This window comes from Mus musculus, chromosome 11 (genome assembly GCF_000001635.26).
Source record: "Mus musculus strain C57BL/6J chromosome 11, GRCm38.p6 C57BL/6J".
NCBI lineage: Eukaryota > Metazoa > Chordata > Mammalia > Rodentia > Muridae > Mus > Mus musculus.
The window spans coordinates 85,071,692-85,093,484 of NC_000077.6; the positions used below are offsets into that span (position 1 = coordinate 85,071,692).

General features: G+C 40.6%; 1 protein-coding gene and 1 pseudogene across 5 annotated transcripts in view; one reads left to right on the forward strand and one right to left on the reverse strand.

Moving 5' to 3' along the window:
* Positions 1–21,793, reverse strand: part of Usp32 (ubiquitin specific peptidase 32) — a 155,845-nt gene that overhangs the window by 87,255 nt on the left and 46,797 nt on the right. For all 5 annotated transcript variants that reach the window (XM_030245970.1, XM_030245969.1, XM_011248990.1 and 2 more), the window contains exons 3-5: positions 12,098–12,203; positions 9,440–9,558; positions 5,574–5,733 (exon numbers count right to left, since the gene is read on the reverse strand). In XM_030245970.1, coding sequence (XP_030101830.1) covers positions 5,574–5,733; positions 9,440–9,558; positions 12,098–12,203 — 385 coding nt within the window. The remainder of the gene's footprint in view (positions 1–5,573; positions 5,734–9,439; positions 9,559–12,097; positions 12,204–21,793) is intronic.
* Positions 751–1,349, forward strand: Gm9365 (predicted gene 9365; annotated as a pseudogene).

The window sequence follows — 21,793 nt, forward strand, 5'->3', positions numbered from 1 at the left end:
AAATGAGTAATCTCATTAGCCTCTTCTATCTTATGTTTTGAGATATGGTCTCTCAATGAACTTGGAACTTATTAATTTAGCAAAAATAACTGGACAGTGAGCTCTGGGGAATCTTCCTGTCTCTGCCTCGCCAGTACTAGGATTATAGACGTGCACTACCATGGGTGGTAGGTATCTGAATTCATGATTATGCAGCAAGAACTTTACCAACTGAGCCCCTAGGTTTTTTATCTTTAATTTTATTAATGTTATTATTGGTAGGTATACATGGGGGTAGAAGGCGTGCATGTGAGGCACAGGACAACTTTATGAAGCCAGTTCTCTCATTCCATCTTTATGAGAATTTCAGGAATCAAGCTGGGCCATCTAACTTGTGAGGAGGTAGTTTAAAGAAATAGCAAATACACTCCACATTATGACCTCTTAGGGAGACAATACTGTAAAAGTCATTGGAAAGGAAACTAGTTTTTAAAACACAAAACTTCTACTTAAGAATATTGCTTCCTATCTGGGCATAGTGTTATACACCATTAATCCTAGCAAAGGTATGTGGATCGCTTAGTTTGAGACCAGCCTGGTCTACAGAGTAAATTCCACAACAGCCAGGGCTACACAGAGAAACCCTATGTCAAAACTACAACAAGAAGACAGTATTTTTCCATTTGCCATGGCAGTAGGGAGTGAGCTATCTGGAAGGAGGAAGGAGAGAAGTGAGGAGAGATGGGAGGGAGGTGTAAAGGTAAAAGATAAGGACCTGGCAGAGCAGGAGGCGCCATCATGGGTGTTGACATTCGTCACAACAAGGACCGAAAGGTTCAGCGCAAGGAGCCCAAGAGCCAGGACATCTACCTGAGGCTGCTAGTCAAGCTGTACAGGTTTTTGGCCAGACAGACCAACTCCACCTTTCAATCAGGTTGTGCTGAAGAGGTTGTTATGAGCCGAACCAACCGGCCACCTCTGTCCCTGTCCCGGATGATCCAAAAGATGAAGCTTCCTTGTGGGAACAGTCACAGATGATGTGCGGATTCTGAAAGTACCCAAGTGTGTGCACTGTGGGTGAGTAGCAGGGCCCTGAGTGGAATCCTCAAGGCTGGGGGTAAGATCCTCACCAGCTGGCCCTGGAGTCTCCCAAGGGCAGAGGTACTGTGTTCCTGTCCAGTCCTCGGAAGGGCCGAGAGGTGTACCAACATTTTGGCAAGGCCCCAGGAACCCCAAACAGTTATACTAAACCCTATGTTCATTCCAAGGGCTGGAAGTTTGAGCATGCCAGAGGCCGAAGGGCCAGCCGAGGCTACAAAAACTAACCCTGGATCTTACTGTTAATAAAAAAAGCTTTGGATGTTGATGGTCAAAAAAAAAAAAAAAAAGTGAGATAAAGATATGAATGTGCTGCAATGAAGCATGTATTACTTTGCATGCTAATTTTAAAAATTCATAAAGAAAACTATTCTAAGTCATGAACAAAACAAAAAATAACCTAAAATTTTAGCAAGCAGAGGAGTTGGAACCTGATATCTAAATGAGCTGTCACTTCTCTCCTCTATTCATAAATAATATGTCTGTTTATTCTATGATGAGGTATGATGATTATAAAAAAGAAACTGTCTTCTTTTCTTTAGAGAAACACTAGGTAAAGTATCAAGCCTTCTCCCAAGCTTTCTTTCAAGTAATGAATTAGCAATATAAAATATCTGATCCTGAAAGAAATGATGACAACAGAAGCTATAGTCACATTCCTATACCTCTCAGTATTGAGCACACAATAGGTATCTAATACAGAAGTTTAAACAGATGGGGTTGGAGAGATAGCTCAGCAGTTAACACTGGCTGTTATTCTGAAGGACTTGGGTTTGATTCCTAGCACCTACATGATGGCTCACATCTGTAACTCCAGTCTTAAGAGCTCTAATGCCCTTATCTGGACACCTAGGGCACCAGGCAAACATTAGTTACACACACACACACACACACACACACACGCAAAAACACCAATACATGTTTAAAATGAATTCATCAAATGAAAAAAATTCAACACAGAAAAATTACATTAACTGATTTTAACTTTGTAAATTTTTTATTAACTCTGTAAAAATACATTTCCCCCTTTGTAATAAAGATGCAGGGTGTGTGTGTGTGTGTGTGTGTGTGTGTGTGTGTGAGAGAGAGAGAGAGAGAGAGAGAGAGAGAGAGAGAGAGAGAGAGAGAGAAACAATATATTCAGAAGGAAAGAGATGGGAGTGGTACTGGCCACTTTCTAGAAACACACGTTAGTGCTAGCACACATACACTGTTCATTTTTTGAATATAGACTACAAATTCCTCAAATATCATAAGAACTGGCAACTGAACTTTTGGAAAAGATTCAATAATCTTGTTTTTACTTAAGAAAAATAGCAACAGGGCTGGAGAGATGGCTTAGCAGCTAAGAACACCAAGGAAACCTCAGTTCAATTCGCAGCGCCCATACGGAAGCCCCTAACTGTCTGTAACTCCAGTTCCAGAGAGTCCAACACTCTCACACAGACATCCATGCAGGAAAACACCAATGCAAATTTTAAAAAAATTCATGTTTTTAAAAATGAAAGTTAGAGACAACAAATTCAATACTTTTATTTGTAGGTGTTAAATAAATGTATAACAAAACTCACACTCCAATGGCTCAACATGAATGCATCTACATCCACCTGTAAATACAATTCTTTCTGGGACTACCACAGCACACCATATTCCCATCATTCTAAACTATTTGGCCTGACTTTGGGCCATTCTAACTAAGTCTCACCTCGCAGAAGGCTCCAACTCTACAAGAGCTCTTTAATGTCAGAACAGATACTCATGGAAAAGGCCAAGCTCACTATTCAAGTATTTTCATATAATAACACAGTCCTAACATTTCTGAGGAGACAACCTGCTCTCAGGAGCAACGGCCTTCTGAGATTATGTAGGATAGCTACAAGCCTTACATCATTACAGATAAGTAAGAGAGTAGTGAATGAGATACAGGTTTAGTAGGCAGTCTATGGTCTTACTGTTACTGGAACACCCTTCCCCTATTAAAAGAAGTCTCTAATATGAGATGTGACGAGGGAATAGAACATGCAGATTTTATAGTGAGACAAATGCTAACAAGAACAATATTTTTTTGATATAAAAATATTCAAAATAGCCGGGCAGTGATGGCGCACGCCTTTAGTCCCAGCACTTGGGAGACAGAGGCAGGCAGACTTCTGAATTCGAGGCCAGCCTGGTCTATAAAGTTAGTTCCAGGACAGCCAGGGCTACACAAAGAAACCCTGCCTCAAAAACAAACAAACAAACAAACAAACAAACAAACAAACAAAAAGAATGAGGGCATTAAGAGTTTTGCGAGCAAATAGATGGAACTAGAAAATATCATCCTGATTGAGGTAACTCAGACCCAAAAGGACGTGCATGGTATCTACTCACTAATAAGTGGATATTAGCCAAAAAGTACAGAATACCTAGGATACAATCCACAGAACTCAAGAAGGTGAACAAGCTGAAGGGCCCAAGTGAGGATGCCTCAATCCCACTTGAGAGGAAGAAGAAAGCAGTCACAGGGGTCAGAGGGACGGAGGGACCTGGGTGGGAGAGGGGAGGGGAAAATGGGAAAATGACCAGGTATTGGGTGGGGGGACAGGAGAGAAGTCCTGAGGGCCAGCAGAATGAATGGAAATATGCAACCTCGGGGGAGGGGGTGGCAGGTGGGGGGACCCTCTAGAAAGTATCAGAGACCCGGGAGGTGAGAGACTCTCAGGACTCAAAGGGAGGGACCCTAGATAAAATGCCCAACAGTGGAAAGAGGGAACTTGTAGAATCTACCTCCAGTAGTAAGACAGGGCATAAAGTGGAGGGATAGGGTTCCCATCCCACAGTCTAAAAACTCTGACCCAGAATTGTTCCTGTCTAAAAAGAACTGCAGGGACAAAAAATGAAGAAGAGACTGAGGGAAAAGCAGTCCAGTAACAGGTCCAACTTGGGATCCATCTCAAGGGAGGACCCAAGGCCTGACACTATTACTGATGCTACAGTGTGCTTACAGACAGGAGCCTAATATGGCTGCCCTCCCAGAGGCCCAACATGCAGCTGACTGAGACAGACACGGATACTTATACCCAACCGTTGGACTGAAGTCAGGGACCTCTGTGGCTGAATAAGGGAAAGGCTGGAAGAAGCTGAGGAGGAGGGCAACCCTACAGGAAGACCAGCAGTCTCAACTAACCCTGTGATCTCTCAAACACTGAGCCACCAACCAGGCAGCATAAATGAGCTGGCCCAAGGCGCCTGACATATACAGCAGAGGACTACCTGGTCTGGCTTCAGTGGGAGAAGATGTGCCTAACCCTCGAGAGACTTGAGGCCCTTGAGGCCCCAAAGAGTGGGGAGGCCTGGCTGCAAGGGGTGGGGGGAGATCCTCTTGGAGATGGGGGAGGAGGAATGGGATGAAAAACTGTGGGAGGGCAGACCTGGTAACAACTAGACTGAATAATAATATTACCACCACCTTGGAAAGGGGACAGAGAGAGATAGCTCAGTGGTTAAGAGTGCTTACTATCGGGCTGGAGAGATGGCTCAGAGGTTAAGAGCACTGACTGCTCTTCCAGAGGTCCTGAGTTCAAATCTCAGCAACCACATGGTGGCTCACAACCATCTGTAATGGGATGGGATGCCCTCTTCTGGTATGTCTGAAGAGAGCAACAGTGTACTCATATACATTAATTAATTAATTAATTAATTAATTAATTAATTTTAAAAAAGAGTGCTTGCTATTCTTACAGAGGACCAGGTTGAGTGTCCAGCACCCATGTGGGGCTTGTAAACATCTCTAACTCTGGTTCCCGGGAACCCAATGCCTCTTCTGACCTTTGCAGGCTTCTGTACATATGTGGTACACATACATATACTCATCCATACACCCAAAATAAAATTTAAAAAACTCAAGGAAGAAAAAAACCTTCTGATAGGACAGACAACTAAGTTGGTGAAATGCTTGCTGTGCAGTTATGAGGACCAGAGTTCAAAATCCTGAAACCATATTTTAAAAAAGCCAGGCACCTGGGCTATGGTGGTGCACACTTTTAATCTCAGCACTCGGGAGGGAGAGGCAGGCCAGGCTGGTCTACAGAGCAAGTTCCAGAACAAACAGGGCTACACAGAGAAACCCTGTCTTGAAAAACCAAAAGCACAAACAACAACAACAACAACAAACCAGTAACAGGTAAGGAATGCTTTGGATTCCTGACAGCAGGGAGAAGGATGAGTTCTTCCTCTACCAGGAGTCCCTTCAACCAGTGGAACTCCTAGATACTATAGTTCTCTCTTGTTTCAGTTTATAAATGAATATGGTAATCTGCAGCAAACAGCTCAAGAAAGTAATACAGCTTTATTAAGGACAATTAGTAAAGGGCTATTCTTTCCATACTCCAGCATCTCACTGATTATTTACTGGAAGAAAAAAACAGTGACAAAAACCCTTTCATCTTTTTAAGCATATTGTTATTATCAGGCAAATTATTAAAGGTGAACGGAAACAATATAATCTCATTACTTACAATGTGTGACTCCAGCCAGAGTTTGGTAGAAAGTAGGAGTGTCACTGTCATCAGTGAGGGTCACATATACACCCCCAGACAACAGCCAGCGAGAGAAGGTAAAAGCATCTTTGTTTAGAAGAAGCCAATTTCTGAATTTTTCATAGTTTACCTTTTCACCCTAAAATTGAAATAATAAAAGATTTTTAGTACAATTTTAAGGTAAAGTACTTAGAGCCTGAACAATTTTAAATGTATTAGTGGTTGACATTTCCCCATCTACTACCTAAAACTAAAGGCTACTAAAATAACACTACAAAAATGCCCATACTTGGAAAGCAAACTATTATTTGAAAAACAAAACAGCTGCATTTCAGTTAAAATCTATGTGCTAACTGTAAATTATTATCAATTTGTTAAAGCAGTCAATTGCCAATTATAAATTATATTTTATTTGTTACAATATATCTGAAATCTGAAGGCTATATTTATATTTGTTTCAATTTTTAGTAAACCTAGTGCTTGAGGAATGACTAACTATGAATATAGGCTGCTTGTGCAGAGGACTCAGGGTCAGTTCCAAGCACCTACACAGTGGCTCATAATTTTCTTAACTCCAATTTCAGAGGATCCAAAACCTTCTTTTAGCTTTTCAGGAACCAGGAACACGTGTGGAGCACATACATGCACGTAGGCAAAGAGGCATACACATAAAATAAAAATAAATAATAAAAATTTTTCTCTTATTTTTAAGAAAAGTTCTTAATTAGTTCAAATTTTCACTTATCCCTCATCTTGAATACTCTGTAACCTAAATTAGGTTTTGGTTTTGGTTTGGTTTTTCGAGACAGGGTTTCTCTGTGTAGCCCTGGCTGTCCTGGAACTCACTCTGTAGACCAGGATGGCCTCGAACTCAGAAATCCGCCTGCCTCTGTCTCCCGAGTGCTGGGATTAAATGCACTGCCATGCCCAGCTGCTAAATTAGTATATTTTAACTAAAGTTGCCTAAATTAAAACACTTAAACTTCATTTGCAGTTAAAAAGTTATCCAGAAGTCTTGCCTGGAGTAGATAATAAAAATCCCATACATCAATTAGAGTTCAAAAACAAACAAGTTAGACAGGCTTAGTGGCACAGGCAGGAGGATCTCTGTGAGTTCTATGCCAGCCTGGTCTACACAGCAAGGACAGCCCTTTGGACAGCCAGAGATACACAAAACTTGGTCTCAACAACCCCCCCCCCCCACTAAAGAAACAAATTAATTTCCATTTTTTTGCTTTCCTTTTAAGAAATAAAATATGATCACCTTTACCTCCCTATCTCACCCCTCTAACTTCCTCTAAATCCCCTCCTCATATACTCTTCTGAACTTCCTATCTTTTACAGTATTTGTTTTACTAAATCTTTAGAGAAGAAAACTATCTAGGTTGAAAAAAAGTGTGCTGACATTGCTCTCTAATCAAGTCCTCTGCTTGGACAATAGCTCCTAAGTTTAATAAAGACTGGATATTTCTCTGAGAAAAAGAAAAAAAAAACCTCATTGCAAATGTAACAAAGACTGACATTCAGGGGCCTAACAAGTCCAACCCTAACAGAAATGTTAAAAGACATAAAACAATGTCTATATTGTTCAGTAGGATCCTACTAAGTACAATCATATGCTTAGCCTACTAGTTTGAGAACACTTAGCATCAATGCAATGCAAACTATGGAGTCAATACTGAGAGCCTTGTCTCATATTTGAGACAGGGGCCCAAGAGGACACTATAAACATGTTGTAGATTAAGGATTCTATCATATTCTTACTCTATCCAAGTTTGTTTAAAAATAAAGAAGTATTAAGTCCACAGATTTGTACACGTTTACACAGTTAACTCTTAAGATACTGGGATAAGTCTAAATAGTATTGGCATCATTTATTACAATAAGCTTTTTAAAAAGACAGATGTGATTTTATTAATTCTATACTTGGCTTTCCCCCTTTTTCCCTGACATACACCTTAAAATTCTTGAGCTCTATAAAATGTCTGTGTGACAACTCACAGCCTGGGTAACTTCACTAATGTTGATTACAGTATTAGTAACTGATAGTGACAATTAATTTTAAGCTCCTCTGCCAAACACTGGAGAAGAAAGGAGGCTGAAGGCTACATTCATCACCAATGGTCATGTAATCAATCATGACTATATAATGAAACGTTTGTAAAAATTCAAAAGGGGATGTGTAGCTGGCCTTTGGCAACCTTGTAGGTTCTTTTGCCCACCCTTTATTTTACCCCCCTCTCACTTCACCCATTTTACACGCCCCCCATCACTAGATAGAAGAGAAAGAAGGATAGAAAGGAAAGGAAAGAGATCCCAAATAAAGTCAGGGTTCAGAAAGGGGGCAACGCTATCATTAGACTACTTTCTGATGATTGGGGGTGTTGAGCTCCTTGGGGCAAATTTGACCTTTGCTGTCAGGATCTCTGATTTCTTTTTCTTGTTTCTTTTTTATGATGACTATTAACAAACAGCAACCAACAATAACCAACAACCCACAATGCTGCTTGGGGCCTAGCATTTATATACCCTCTGAAAAATCCCCAGAATTCCAAACATCACATAATCCCAGAAACTATCTGCAGGGGGCAAACCACACCTCTACTAGAATGTGGAACAAATCATAGTCAGCTGCTGTGGACCGTGTAAAGCAGCCCCGCACCACCATATCTGAGATAAAATGAAAACATACTCCCAAAACATTTTTGTATTTTTCAAAGAAATCGAAACTCCAATATTGTCACTATAAGGGTGGTTGAGAGATGACTCAGCACCTATCTCTCATTCTATTTAGCTTCCTTATAGCACTAATCACTACCTAATACATATGCTATTACCAATAATTTTAAGGAACAGGTAGCCAAACACTTATAGTTCCCTTCAGCAAAACAGGAATGTCTAAATAAGCCTTACTTAAATGTGAAACATTATATTTTCTCTGAAAAAAAAAGAATATTGTTAATGTGCTTGCTATCTTTGTGAAAAATCCATTACTTTGATTTGCAAAGACTTTTTTCCTGACCATTAACTTTTTGTTACCAGAAAGAAACAATGTATAGCCCAATTTATGCTAAAACACTATTACAGCAAATTCAAGTAAGTATAACAGAGCCAAAAATATAGGAAGTCTATCCTCTAGCACCTAACACATGGGAACACTAAATAGATCTAATGTGGTGTTACACCTATTATCTCTGCAGGGGCCTGAGTCTGCAATGGTATCAGTGTACCTGAGTGGGAGAGTGTAGCATTATAAGTATAAACAAGTAATAGTCTTTATAGTTGAACTGAGGATTTTCTCTCTTTTTTCTAAGTTTTATTTTTATTAAATTATGCACATGTATGAGTATGTGCATATGAGGCAGATGCCCCAAAGAGTGCAATTACCAGATTGACTGCACCTGTGAAGTTGTGAACCACTTCAGTTGGGTGCTGAAAATCAAACTAGGGTCCTCTGGAAGAGTAACATGAACTCTTAGCCACTGAGCCGTCTCTTTGGTCCTAGAATCAAGAATTTTTCTAATCCATAAACATAGGCGTAATAGGAAGCATGAACTCTTGAATTTCACTTTATCTGACAGATTTTCCCAATTATCTTAAAAAGCAATACTCAACTGACTTCTCCCCATCAATACCCAGTTCCCTTATTCTAGTTTATTTTCCTATAGGCCTATTAGATAATACAAGTATTCTTTATTGAACACATCACATAAAGACTTAAAACAATCATTAAATAAAAAAATACCAATAACACTCTGTATATAAGCATCCATATAGCAACATTTATCACAAAGTGTTAACACTTCATCGACACAAAGAAACAAAATATAAATCTTCAAGTGTACCTCTGAGAAACACTTCCTGAGTGTATCTGGGACTTTACCATCCACCACATGGAGCATTCTCTCCATTTCTTCCCGTACAACATAGCTCCCGGATTCACTTGAAAAAAGACTAAAAATATCTGAGAAAGAGAAAAATAAATTAATCTTCACATTAAGTACAGTTCAGTTAAAAAGAGAAAGGCACAATTCATTGCACATCCTGAGTACACTTTGTTATTGTTGTTGTCATCTTCAATGACCTCTTCCTCCTCCTGAGATGGTCTTGCTCTGCAGTCTTGGTTGGGCTAAAACTATATAACCCAATCTGGTCTTAAAATTCACAAAACTCGTGCCTCAGTCTCCTGAGAGCTGTGATTACAAGTGTGTGTTCCATGCCTGTCTGTTTATCTTCAAAATAATTGTATGGTATTTTTCATACATGAGGTTAATACCAAGTATTAGCAAAGAACAGGAGAAATGTGATCTGGATCTCTCCCTCTTTCGCCCCTCCCCTTTTTAGTTTTTTCAAGACAGGGTTTCTCTGTGTAGCCCTGGCTGTCCTGGAACTCACTCTATAGACCAGGCTGGCTTCTAGCCTCCATCTCAAGAGATCTCCCCGTCTCTGCCTCCAGACTGCTGGGATAAAAGATTTGCGCGCGCGCACACACACACACACACACACACACACACACACACACACACCCTCCCCACCAGGATCTCTTACAAAATGTGATGAGCATATAAATAAATGTAATCAGTCTAGATTTGTCAAAATCTAGAAAAAGATGTGTGTCAGAAACTCTACTTCTAAACAATTCCATCTTAACATTTGTTTTATTTTTACTGTGTTCTGTGTGTTGTTGTTTTAAATTAGGTCTCACTATAAAGCCCAGACTGGCCTCTGCTCAGCCATTCTCCTGCATCTGCTTCCCCAGTGCTGCAATGACAGCATGTGTCACCATATGTGGTTAGCTCTCTATATTTTAAATTAGCCTGGAAAGACAGAAGGCTGATACATGATATTCTAGGCCAATCTAGGCTATATAATAAAACTTACAGAAAGGAGGACCTACACTTTCTGACCATAGCTAATTTACAGAATTAAATTAACTTTTGATTTTATAAAGTAATGAAAAAACAGACTATTAAGTTTAAGTCTTCAAATATTTTTCTTGCTGGGCGTAGTGGCCTTTAATCCCAGCTCTCGGGAGGCAGAGGCAGGCAGATTTCTGAGTTCGAGGCCAGCCTGGTCTACAAAGTGAGTTCCAGGACAGCCAGGGCTCCATAGAGAAACCCTGTCTTGTGAAAAAAAAAAAAAAAAAACAACAACAACAACAACAACAACAAAACAAAACAAAACAGAAAAACCCAAATATTTTTCTTTCCTTTCTTTATTTTTTTCTTTTTGTTTGTTTCCGGGGTTTCATTTTGTTGTGTTTTAAGTTTTCTGAGACAAAACCTCACTATGTAGTCCTGGCTGTCCTGGAACTCATGATATAGACCAGGCTGGCTTCAGACTCATAGATATCCACCTGCCTCTGCTTCTGCCTCCCACTGCTGGAATTAAAGGTATGTACCACCAAACATAGCCAGATTTTTTTTTAAGTTAACAGCCTTAGTGATATAGGCCACATTCTGAAAAATTAATCTTTTAAAAACATTTATCTTAGTACAGTTTAGTAATTTTTAGTATAAGTACATGGCTGTACAACAATTACCACTAATTTCAGACCATTTTCATCAACCTAAAAATAAATTTCAAATCTACTAACAATACAGCTGAGTGGCAAAGCACTGTCAATCTCCAGTACCACAGAAAGGGGAAAGCAAAACATAAACCCAAACTCTCATACCCACCAGGAGCTATTCATTCTCCATTTCCCTGTCCACCAAATATGACAGTCTCATCTACTATATTCTGCCTCTTTTGGTTTGCTTATTCTAAAAACATCACATAACTATAATCATAATGTGTGGACCACTCTAAATAGCACCCATTATTCAGTAATATATACACATATGTTTTAAAAATATTTGTTTTTATTTATGTGTATATGTGCATATGGGAAGGCAGGTACCTACAGAGGATAGAAGAGAATGTTAGATCCCCTGGAACTATAGGCTGTAAGCCTCATGACATGGGTGTTGGAAATTAAACTCAGGTCCTCTGGAAGAGCTAGATATACATGCTCTTAACTGCTGAACCAACTCTCCAGTCCCTCAAGTAAAGTATTTTTACGGCTTCTCTATGTTTGACCATGGATCAGTACTTTGCTTCCTTTCCTTCTACAGTAAGGTTTATTGTGCAAAAACCGACATTTATCAATCCAGATAGGCCCTGAGTTTAATTCCCAGAACGGATAAGTACGTGAATAAAAAAAAAAAAAAAAAAAAAAACAAATACAAAAAACTAAAGTGGTTGCACTGTCATTTTACACTTTCAACAGCATAGATCAAGGGCTAGAATTTTTATAAATATTTGTTAGTACAGTTATTACATTTAATTAAAAATATGATATGGTATCAATAGTTTTAGTTCACTTTGGTGACTAGCATATAATGTCAAGTGTTTACTGGTCACTTTGTATCTTTGGAGAAAAAGCCATTAGAATTTCCATATTTTGAGGTTGATTATTCTACACACGTGATACTATTATCATGTAAGATAAAAGAACTTACATTTTGCTTTCTCTTCATCTTTGCCTCTTGTAAGGAGGACGAGTCCAACTATTAAGTTATTGAAATGCAGCCCTTTGGATGTTCCACCAAAAGAACAGTAAATCACCTGAAGAAATAACAAGAGAAAGCCAGCCTTAGAGATGTTTCAGTTACCAAGAATATGAGGTGTCATTATCCTTAACTAAACTACCTTGTCTCCACCTCCAGACAATACTGATTAATTTTAGTGAGACAATGATGTATCTGTGCCCTGTATAGTTATTCAAATGCTGATTTCTGTGCCCCCATATCTGACTGCAATCTTTATTTTGAGAATCACCTGTCTCAATGTAGTGTAAACATTGCTTCCCAATTCTTACCTGGTTGGCCAGTAAGAGGCTGATCTGCTAATAACTTAACAGGGGAGAGAACAAGGCTGTCTCAAAACCAAAAAGAAGGAGTAAGACTTGGCATGGTGGTGTGGGCTTATAATCTCAACTGCTTGGTATAAATTCATGACATTTGCTTCAGAAAATATTGTTTTCTGACTAAACTTTAAAATATCTTTTAAAGCACCTGACTAAAAGTCACCAGGCCTTGGTATATGTGTGCATGCATGCATGCGTGCGTGCGTGCGTGCGTGTATATATATCTTAACTGATAAAGCACCAGACTGACATGTGCAAGGCACTGGCTCAATCCCTAACATTGAAGGAAAAGTAAATAGTCAATGGCATCAAGTTAATGTTTTTAAAACTTTATGTAATTTTCAAGAGAATGCTTTTCCATTTGAGTTTTTAGTGAACATCTACAAAACCTTTTTCTAGACAATCTTTTGAAAATATTAATCTATTAAAATTCAATTTCTCACAGCAAATTTGGCAATATTTTGGGGACAAGGAACTGAGGTGCATATTTTACACACCAAAGCAGACCTGGCCTCCAGGTTCTCCCAGCATCCCTCAGTCTCTACCTAGCATACACTGCCCCCCATCTGAACTTTCCAGCCCAGCGGCTGGGCTGCCCTTCCCCCAGAGGTTCTTCCCTATATAATCCAGACATTTTGCACTCTCACACGCTCCCTCCCCCCTCTCCCTCTCTCTTCCCTTCTCTGTGAACATGCCTCTTCTCTCTTTCTTTCTCCATCCCCCGACTCCCCTCAGTTCTTGGGACCAGTGAACTTGACAGCCTAAATGCAGCTTCCCAATAGACCTGCCTTTAATATAATCTAATCTGGCTTGGATTGGCTCATTTCACCAGTGGTGGTAGAAAAATAATCTATCAGGCAAATCTAAATTTCTTAATGAAGAGATAATTTTTCAGGAAATATCTAACCAATACTGAGCTTCAAGTTGACAGAGCTGTTTTGTGTGAAGGGTTCCTGCCATCCTTCATACACAAAGTTTCTCCCTCACTCAGGTTGAATTAACTAGAGCAATGGTCACGAAGTCCTCTGCTGAATGGGTAGGAATTTGTGACAAATGCAAAAATGTTATGAAAAGAACTGTTTGTATCCATAAGGGGTTAGATAAAAATTGAAAGCTAGGGCTGGAGAGATGGCTCAGCGGTTAAGATCGCCGACTGCTCTTCTGAAGGTGGTGAGTTCAAATCCCAGCAACCACATGATGGCTCACAACGTAATGAGATCCGATGCCCTCTTCTGGGGTGTCTGAAGACAGCTACAGTGTACTTACATTAAATAAATAAATAAATAAATAAATAAATCTTTTAAAAAAATTGAAAGCTAGCAGGTAACACTGTGGATTTGGAGGGAGGAAAGGATGGAAAACTATGTGTTATATTATAATCTCAAAAAAAAGTAGTGGCCGGGCGTGGTGGCGCACGCCTTTAATCCCAGCACTCGGGAGGCAGAGGCAGGTGGATTTCTGAATTTGAGGCCAGCCTGGTCTACAAAGTGAGTTCCAGGACAGCCAGGGCTACACAGAGAAACCCTGTCTTGGAAGAAAAAAAAAAAAAAAGAAAGAAAAAAAGTAATAAAAGAGAAAAACCTAACAGTCAACAGGGTGGTAGTGGTGGCACATGCCTTTAATCCCAGCACTTTGGTGGCAAAAGCAGGGGGATCTTTGAGTTTGAGGCCAGCCTGGTCTAAAGAGAGAGTACCAGGACAGCTAGTGCTACACAGAGAAACCCTAGCTCAAAAACAAAAATAAACCACACACACACATACACACTGATCATTAGGGAAAAAAAAAGTATTCCCTACCAGTTATTCCCCAACACTAAGAAAGATGGCTCAGGCAGTACATGAGGATGTCTTGGGCCCTGTGACCATTCAGAGCCTTCTCTCCAGTGAAAGGGATCCCACCCTGTGCTTTTTAGAGCAGCACAAAACCTAAACATAAAACTCAGATTCCACTGCAGAGGCCTCAGAGACATCAAACAGTATATAAACAAATAGTCATCTCCAAGGGGACCAGAACAATCCATGAGAACGGGGATATTGGACCTTGAAGAACTGTAACTGATCCTTCATTGGCAACCTGCCTCATGAGATAAACAAACCAAAACTTAAGGATTTCTTTAAAACTTATGGGAACATGGTAGAAATTACTCATTTTTAAAGCTCTGTTGTATTTGATAATGCTAAGGATCTCTGTGAGTTCAAGGGTGACCAGATCTTGGCCTGAGTACTTAGCCAGTCAGATCTATGTAGAGAGACCTTATCTTAGAACACACACACACACACACACAACTAGAGTACAGTAAGAACAGTAAAAAAATTAGCTGGGCAGTGGTTTCACACATCCTTACTCCTAGCACTCAGGCAGCAGAGGCAGGTAGATCCCTGAGTTTGAGGCCAGCCTGGTCTATGGAGTGAGTTCCAGAACAGCAAGGGATACAAAGAGAAACTCTATTTCTGAAAGAAAAAAAAAAGTTAAAAACAAAGACAAGATTTTAAAACTTTCATAATTTTGATTTTTTTGTGTGTGCTTGCTGTAAGTATGTGTAAATGTATAAAAAGACTAAAGAGAGACATTAGGTGGCGTGTTCTGCTACCCTTTTTCCCTGAAGAAGGGTCTCTCACTGAACCTGGAGCTGGGTTGATGGCCAGACATCACCTTCTCTCCTCCCTGAAGGCTCACATGCTGCCATATCTGCCTTTGTTGTTGTTTTGGGTTTTTTTGTTTGTTTGTTTTACAAGACAGGGTTTCTCTGTGTAGCCCTGACTGTCCTGGAACTCAGAAATCCCCCAAATGCTGAGATTAAAGGCGTGTGCCACCACTGCCCAGCTTTTTTTTTTTTTTTTTAAAAGGGGAAAAATACCCCCCCCCAAAAAAAAAAAAAACAAAATAAAAAACCATGGCACTGGGTTTGAACTCTGGTCCTTGTGCTTGCACATCAAGCTTTCGTACCATCTCTCTTGTCCTTGTACAATTTAAAGAAGAAATATTTTATCAAAAATTATGTCTTACCTATGGATTCATAAAAAGCAATAAAAGCATCATAGTCAGTTCAATTAGGAAAGAAAACAATATAGTTCTTGGATATTAACCTCAAATTCCAAAGAATTTTATAATATTACCTTCAAATAAAAAATTCTGATTATGAACTTATATAAACAGAATTAAAATATTGAGGTTTAACATAAAAATCAGAGTCTTGACCATTTGGTTAGAGTTTTGTTTTTCAGGACAGCTCAGAGTTATATTGACAATAGCACGAATGCAGAAAGGCTGCTCTCTGTTTTGGGTGGTGGTGGTTACTGCCAAGGCTATTATTGGCTACTCTACACAAATTGATGTTAAGGCCCTATTAGATGACACTTACATATTTCACTGAACATTAACAAGTTGAGATGGTACCTAACTAGAGTCTTTACCCCTACTGGCAAGAGTTCTCCAGAGCAGAAAGGTAATACCAACTGTGCAACAAATCCTCCATGTACAAGTGACTATTGGTATAATACTGGCCCAGACATTGTGGGAGTAACCAACCACTGTCTGATTGGATCTAAGAGCCACTACAGATGGAAACAATGTCTGATACTGCTCAGGTGGCAGTAATCTGAAACTAGATAGGCTGTGGACCTAGGGGAAAATCAGATACTATTTCTGTACTAAAGGTACATAACAATGACACCTAATGACATTCTGCTATATACATAGATCATGGTCTCACTGAGCCATCATCAGAGAAGCTTCCTGCTGCAATATATGGAAACTAATACAGAAACTCACAGTTGGACAATGTGCAGAGATTGAGAGATCTTGTAAGACTCAGTCCTAAATGGGATGTCATTATCAAAACTTTCAGGGCTCAAAGAAGTCTGCAAAAAAGGGAGGCTGGAAAGATTGTAATAGACAGAGGAGATGGATGATAAAAAGAAAACAGTATCTTGCAGAGAAAACAAAATTGATGTACATATGAACTCAGACTTTGGCAATTAGCCAAAAGGTACCCATAGGATGCCCCACACCCCAGACATGTGCATAGAAACTCAAAGACTATGCATATGACCTGCACAGATCCAAAACCAGATGGGGGTCCCAGCACTGAGATGGGGAAGCAGATACAAGCTTCCATTCCCAAACAAGAAGCTACGAGAGTTTGCAAGTTAGCAACTGCTCGCAAAGGAAAAATTAGTTTCTTCAAGAGAGTCTCACCAGGTATACAAACAATACTTTTATAAGAGCAGGCCCTATGCCCTTTAGTAGACAACCAACACAATGTGAACTCAAAGGTACTTTTAGAGGTTTTTTTGGACTGTTTGTCTCATAATGTTTTGTTTGGGTATTCTCCCTCCCTCCCTCCCTCCCTCTTTACTGGTCCTTTGCTCGTAAACTAGTTGTAGATTTTATGTTCTTATGGGTTTTGTTTTTTGAGACAGTTTCTCTGTGTAGCCTTGGCTGTCCTAGAACTCACTGTGTTGACCAAGATGGCCTTGAATTCAGAGATCTGCCTGCCTCTGCCTCTCAAATGCTGAGATTAATGAAATGTGTGCCACCACCACTCAGCTGCCTGTTTGTTCTCCTAATACGGATAAGCAGGCATAGAATTTGAAGAGTGGAAAGGTGTAGAGGATCTGGAAGGAGATGAGGAGGGAAAACTATGATCAGAATATATTGTACAAAAAAAAAATCTATTTTCAATAAAAAATGAAATGGAGAAAACATTATCTTTATTTTGAACTCCTAAATACTCTTAATCATAATAAATACCTTCAGGAAGGAATCCAGATTTCTTATCATTGAAGTGACATCACATTTTCTAGCTCAATTATTGATTGTACTAGAAGTCACTGCTATAAGACTGATTAAACACGAGTAGGGTCCGCCAGGAGAGGTAAGTTGCATGCTATCCCCAGACCTCCATTGTCTGAAGCGCAAGGCTGTCCCTGCTTCCCCCTAGGAGGCCTGGAGCTGGGGGAAGGAGGAAGGGACAGGATGGGGGGGGGGGCACGAAGGACAAGGAACATCCAGCTTAGAACCCTTGCCCAGTTGGATCTACCTGGGGTACAGTCAGCAGAGGTTTACCCTGACCTCCATCTTTTGGCCCATGGCTTTCCCTGCTTACCAGAGGAAGCCTGTGATGACATCCAGCTTACACCTCTTCCTCCACCAATCCCCAGCCAGTCATGTCTACATGGGGCACCGCCAGCAGAATTGACTTTCGTGCTGTCCCTAGACTTCCATTTTCTGGTCCATAGTTTCCCTGCCATCCAGAGGAGCTTTGTGGAACCCCAGGAGCGTCCTGCTTCTCCAAGGAGGCCTGTGGGGGCTCTAGGAGCATCCACCTTAGACCCCTAACCAGCCAATCCTCTACCCGCTGGGTCCACCTGGGGTACAGCCAGCAAATGTGAGCACTGTCCTGTTTCCTGAGATCCAGGTTCTACCTGCCTCCCTGAGGAGTCTTGCTGGCATCAGGAACATCCAGCCATCACCAGAGACAACCAGATGGCTAAAGGACAGTTAAGAATACAATCAACAAGAGCCAGGGCAATATGGCACCACCAGAGACCAGCTATACTGCTACAGCAAGCCCTGGATATCCTAACACAGCTGAAGCACAAGAAAATGACCACCTTACATTCAATCTTATAAAGATGACAGAGGCCTTTAAAGAGGAAATAAATCTTGTAAAGAAACACAGGAAGGGGCTAGAGAGATGGCTCAGTGGTTAAGAGCACTGTCTGCTCTTCCAGAGTCCTGACTTCAATCCCCAGCAACCACATGGTGGCTCACAACCATCTATAATGTGATCTGATGCCCCTGTCTAGCATGCAGGTCTACATTTAGATAGAACACTCATATACATAAAATAAATAAATCTTTTTTAAAAAGAAATGCAATGCCGGGTGTGGTGGCGCACGCCTTTAATCCCAGCACTCGGGAGGCAGAGGCAGGCAGATTTCTGAGTTCGAGGCCAGCCTGGTCTACAAAGTGAGTTCCAGGACAGCCAGGACTATACAGAGAAACCCTGTCTCGAAAAACCAAAATAAATAAATAAATAAATAAAAAATAAAATAAAATAAAATAAAATAAAGAAATGCAGAAAAACACAAATAGGTGAAGGAAATGAATAAACTGTCCAAGGACTGAAAATGGAAATAGAAGCAATAAAGAAAACATAAACTGAGGGAATCCTGGACATGGACAACCTAGGGACGAGAACAGGAACTACAGGTGCAAGCATCACCAACTGAATACAGAAGATGGAAGAATCTCAGGCATAGAAGATCCGAGAGAAGAAATCATTACATTAGTCAAAGAAAATGCTGAATCTAAAAAGTTCATGACACAAAACATCCAAGAAATCTAGGACACTATGAAAAGACCAAACCTAAAAATAATAGGAAGAGAAGATCCCCAGCTACAAGGCCCAGAAAGTATTTACAATAAAATCATACATGAAAATTTCCCCAACCTTAAGAGATGCCTATATACATAAAAAGAAGCTTATAGAACACCAAACAGATTAGACCAGAGAAGAAAATCCTCCCACTATATAATCATCAAAACATTGTATGACAGAAAGAAAATTTAAAAATTCTAAGGGAAAAGGGCCTAGTAACATATTTAGGCAGACCTATCAGAATTGCGCCTGACTTCTCAACAAAGACTCTAAAAGCCAGAGGGCCTGGGTCTTGCAGACTCTAAGAGACCACAGATGTCAGGCCAGACTACTATACCCAGCAAAACTTTCAATCACCATAGATGGAGAAAACAAGATATTGGATGACAAAACAAAATTTAAACAGTATCTATCTACAAATCCAGTCCTACAGAAGACACTATAAGGAAAACTACTACCCAAGTAGGCTGTCTACACTAAATAAAACAAAGTAAATAACCTGACACCAGCAAACTAAAGGAAGGAAAGGGGATGGACATTCCGTCTCCGTCTCCGTCTCCATCTCCATCTCCCTCTCCTTCTCCCTCTCCCCTCCCCCTTTCCCTCTCTCTCTCTCTCTCCCACTACCAACACTAAAATAACAAGAACTAACAATTGCTGGTCATTAATATCTCTCAACATCAATGGACTCAATCTCAACTCAATGGACTCACATAATTCTCAACAGAGGAATCTCTAATGGCAGAGAACCCTTCAATGTCCTTAGTCCTTATTGTAGGGAAATACAAACAAAAACAACTCTGAGATTCTATCTTATATACATCAGAATGGCTGAGGTATAAAACTCAAGAGACAGCATATGCTGAGGAGGATGTGGAGCAAAGAGAACACTCCTCCATTGCTGGTGGGAGCTCAAACTAGTACAACCACTTTGGAAATCAATTTGGCAGTTTCTTAGAACATTGTGAATAGTTCTATCCCAAGACCCAGCTATACCACTCCTGGGCATATACCCAGAACATGGTCCCCCTATACCACAAGGACACTTGCTCAACTATGTTCATAGCAACTTTATTCATAACAGCCAGAAACTAGAAACAACCTAGATGTCCCCTCAACTTAAGAATAGATAAAGAAAATGTGGTAATCTATACAACTGAATATTACTTGGCTATTTAAAAAAATGAAATAATGAATTTGCAGGCAAATGGATGGAACTAGAAAATATCATCCTGAGTGAGGCAACCCAGATCCAGAAAGATGCTCACTTATAAATAGACATTATCCATAAAGTATAGGATAACCATGCTACAATCCACAGACTCAAAGAAACTAAGTAATAAGCTAGGCCCAGGGGAGGATGCATGAATCTTAATTAAAAGGGGAAATAAAATAGACATCAGAGGTAGATGGCGTGAGAGAACTAGGGATTGGGGTTGGGAAACCAGGAATGGGAATCAGGTGTGATGAAAGAAAGGGAAGGTGGGAAAGGGCTGGGAGAGAGAAAAGAAATTGGTGGGGGGCATCTATGGGACTAGCTGGAGGCCTGGGATTGGGGAGCTTCAGGGAGTCTATGGGGTTGACCTAGCTGAGACTCCTAGCAGTTGGGGATACGAAAACTAAAGTGGCCACCTCTGTAACCAGGCAGGACTTCTAGTCAAGGGTACATCAATCCACTCACAAACCTAAGACCCAAATCTGTCCTGCCTAGAAGATGTGCAGGATAAAGATGGAGCAGAGATTGAGGGAATGGCTAACCAATGACTGGCCCAACTTGAGATCCCCCCCATGGGAGGGAGCCAACCCCTGAAACTATTAATATTAATCTCCTATGCTTGCAGACAGGAGCCTAACATAACTATCTCCTGTGAGGTTACATCCAGCAGCGGATGGAAACACATGCAAAGACTTATAGCCAAAAATCAGGTGGAGCTCAGGGAGTTTTGTGAGAGAATTGAGGATGGAATGGATTTCGGGAACTGGAGGGGCTGAGGACGTCACAAGAAGACCTACAGAGTCACCTAACCTGGGCCCATGGGGCTCAGAGAAACTGAACCACCAACCAAAGAGCATGCTGGTGCTAGACCTAGGCCCCCTACACATTTGTTGCAGATAAGCAGCTTGGGCTTCATGTGGGTCCCCTAACAATTAGAGCAGGGGCTTGGCTCTAATTCTGTTAACTTCCTTCCATTGGATCTCTTTCTCCTATCTAGACTGCCTGATCAGGCCTCAGTGGGAGAAGATGTACTTAGTCCTGCTGCAACTTGATGTCCTAGGGTACCGATGGGGGGCTTCCTCTTCTCTGAGAAATGGATGGAATTTGTTAGGGAGGCACTGGGAGGTGAGGAGGGAGGAGGGCTTCAACTGGGATGTAGGTAAGTGGATAAATAAGTGGAAAACAAAAAGACTTGAAGTGGAAACTTCCAGTTTCTTTCGAAAGCTATGTCAAATGATGGTTTGCTGGGGCACACAGGTGAAAGGATATCTTGCTAAAGCAAACAGGTGAAAGAATGTTTTCCTAAAGCAGACACAGGTAAAAAGAATGTTTATGTTCTGATATAGCAAACATGCGAAAAGACCTGGGATGAAGGAGTACAAATATGACCCCACAGACAGTGGGAAACAAGCACTGAGTTTTGGTTTGGTTTGTTCCACCTCGCTATTCTTCCCCAAAGACATGCATGTATTGGCTTGCCTTACATAGCATTGTTGAGCTCAACTTGTGATAATACTACATCAAAGAAACTTGCTCAAGAACTGCTCTCAAAGTTCCTGCAGCAGCCTGCAGCTTGCTTCTGTGGCCTTGCCTCAGGCCAATTGGCTAGTCTGGCAGCTTCTTAAGGACTATACTGTAGTTGCCAGTTCATGGCTGGTGTCTGCCTGCCTAGAGGACTGGATTCAGCA